The sequence below is a fragment of the Arachis duranensis genome, chromosome 7 (genome assembly GCF_000817695.3).
Source record: "Arachis duranensis cultivar V14167 chromosome 7, aradu.V14167.gnm2.J7QH, whole genome shotgun sequence".
Lineage (NCBI taxonomy): Eukaryota > Viridiplantae > Streptophyta > Magnoliopsida > Fabales > Fabaceae > Arachis > Arachis duranensis.
This window is the reverse complement of record NC_029778.3, coordinates 27459410-27461122: the sequence shown is the minus strand read 5'-3', so window position 1 is coordinate 27461122 and position 1713 is coordinate 27459410. Positions and strand designations below refer to the sequence as shown.

At 36.0% G+C, this 1713-nt stretch overlaps 1 protein-coding gene across 1 annotated transcript; it reads right to left on the bottom strand.

Moving 5' to 3' along the window:
- Positions 1-1218, bottom strand: LOC107458399 (transcriptional corepressor SEUSS-like). The gene has a single exon (XM_016076605.1). It carries the CDS (start codon positions 1216-1218, stop codon positions 1-3), a length of 1218 nt encoding a protein of 405 aa, XP_015932091.1.
- Between the last annotated feature and the right edge of the window lie 495 nt (positions 1219-1713).

Sequence of the window (1713 nt, the reverse complement as noted above, 5' to 3'; positions counted from 1 at the left end):
TTATGGGAGGGAATTAGGGGGCTGAATCGGAGCATTCTCTTCACCATTCACTGAATTTTGAACTCTAGAATCAACTGAATTATGAATCTGAACAGTGCTTGACGTGGCTAAGGTACCATTGCTAGAAGAACCAATTTGCATACCAGGTGTGTGTCCATTGTTCCTACCACCATTATTCAAATCATGATTCCCGTTTTGATGCTGCTGTTGTTGCTGCAATTGATCTTCACCATGATCACCAATTCTAGGTTTCTTGGGAAATTTGGCCAAGCTCTCGATAGGTCCAATCTTATTCCGTATGCTGAAATCAATCACGTCTTTCATCAAGTTCCCAACTTCTGCTAATTGAAGGCACCTAACATAGCTCTTAGCAAACCCCGAATAATCATCAAGCATTGGAACTTCCAATTTCTTAGCCAATTCTTGTGTTACTGCAACCAACTTATTGCTACTTTCTTGAAACTCCTCAGCAGTAACATTATTGTTGTCATTATTATTGGCTGCGAAATTCTGGAACTTTGATATGGCATCACCAATTTGATTCACATTAGGAACCAAATGGCTTCTGCTAATGAACACTTCGTGGTGCGTCACGCAGAATTCCCAAGAACATATCTTGATGTAAGGGGAGAAGACTATTCGAATGGAACCTTCGTGGACGACGCGAAACTTGTCGAACAAGCTTTCTCTTCTTGCTTTCTTACAGACCAGAACAATGTAGCCAGAAGGGTCTCTGAATTCGCCGGGAATGTCGGTAAAAAGCCTCTCTTCCAATAGTCCACTTTCATATTTCACCTTTAAAAGCCTTGGAAGAACATCAAAACACGCTTCATAGCCATTAACAGGATTCTTCTTGCATATATCACATTTTTTCATACTACCAAGGGAAAAATTGGCTCTGATTTTTGTTCCTGGATACAAGGAGAAACAGAAGCTCTTCTTACCATTTGGAGCGAAAAGCTCGGCCACAAATCTCTTCCAGAAGATAATGTTGTTGTCGGCCGGCCGGCGCTGCTGGCAATGGACAAATTGTTGCATCTTCTTTGCACAAACTCCGGATTGATAGATTGGAAGAATGTTTCTTTGTTGTTGGAATTGCACTGGAATTTGTGGTACTGGCGGTTGTTGTTGTTGAGGCATACCCCTCAAGCATTGTTGTTGATGGTTCAACATGTTGAAATTTGCAGCAGTTGAAGCTACTTCTTTAGAGGGTTGCATCGAGATTATTTTCTTCTTGTTGCTGATAAAAGAAACAAATTTATAGTGAGAACAATGGGTGATTTGTTTGTGTTCATGTTTTCTGAATTGTATTCTGGGAGAGATCTTTATCTTTTTCTTGTTTTGATTCTAAATTTTATATTAAAAAATATTTAAATTGGAGTTGATTTAATTTGTATAAAAACATTGTTTTTGGAACTTCCAAAAAGATATGATATATCGGACTGAATAAATTTGCTAGCATTTAGCGGTAATTGCTTTCATCTTTTATTAAAATTTTAATTAAATCAAATTATCTTAAAGTTTTAAAATAACTCTAAAGTCAAATTTATCCAATGTGTTTGTAGTTTTGTTTTAAAAACAATCTAATGATAAGATCAAATATTACGTTATTTTAAATATCAGAAATTAATTTTTGATTTCAGATTTTTTGGGATTTGCTTCCTTTATTTATTTAAATCCTATCAAAATATAAGTTCTCATAAGAATTGATTT

What these genes read in the sequence shown, in the direction of transcription:
- LOC107458399 (XM_016076605.1), bottom strand. Translation starts at nt 1,218, where the DNA reads ATGCAACCCTCTAAAGAAGTAGCTTCAACTGCTGCAAATTTCAACATG.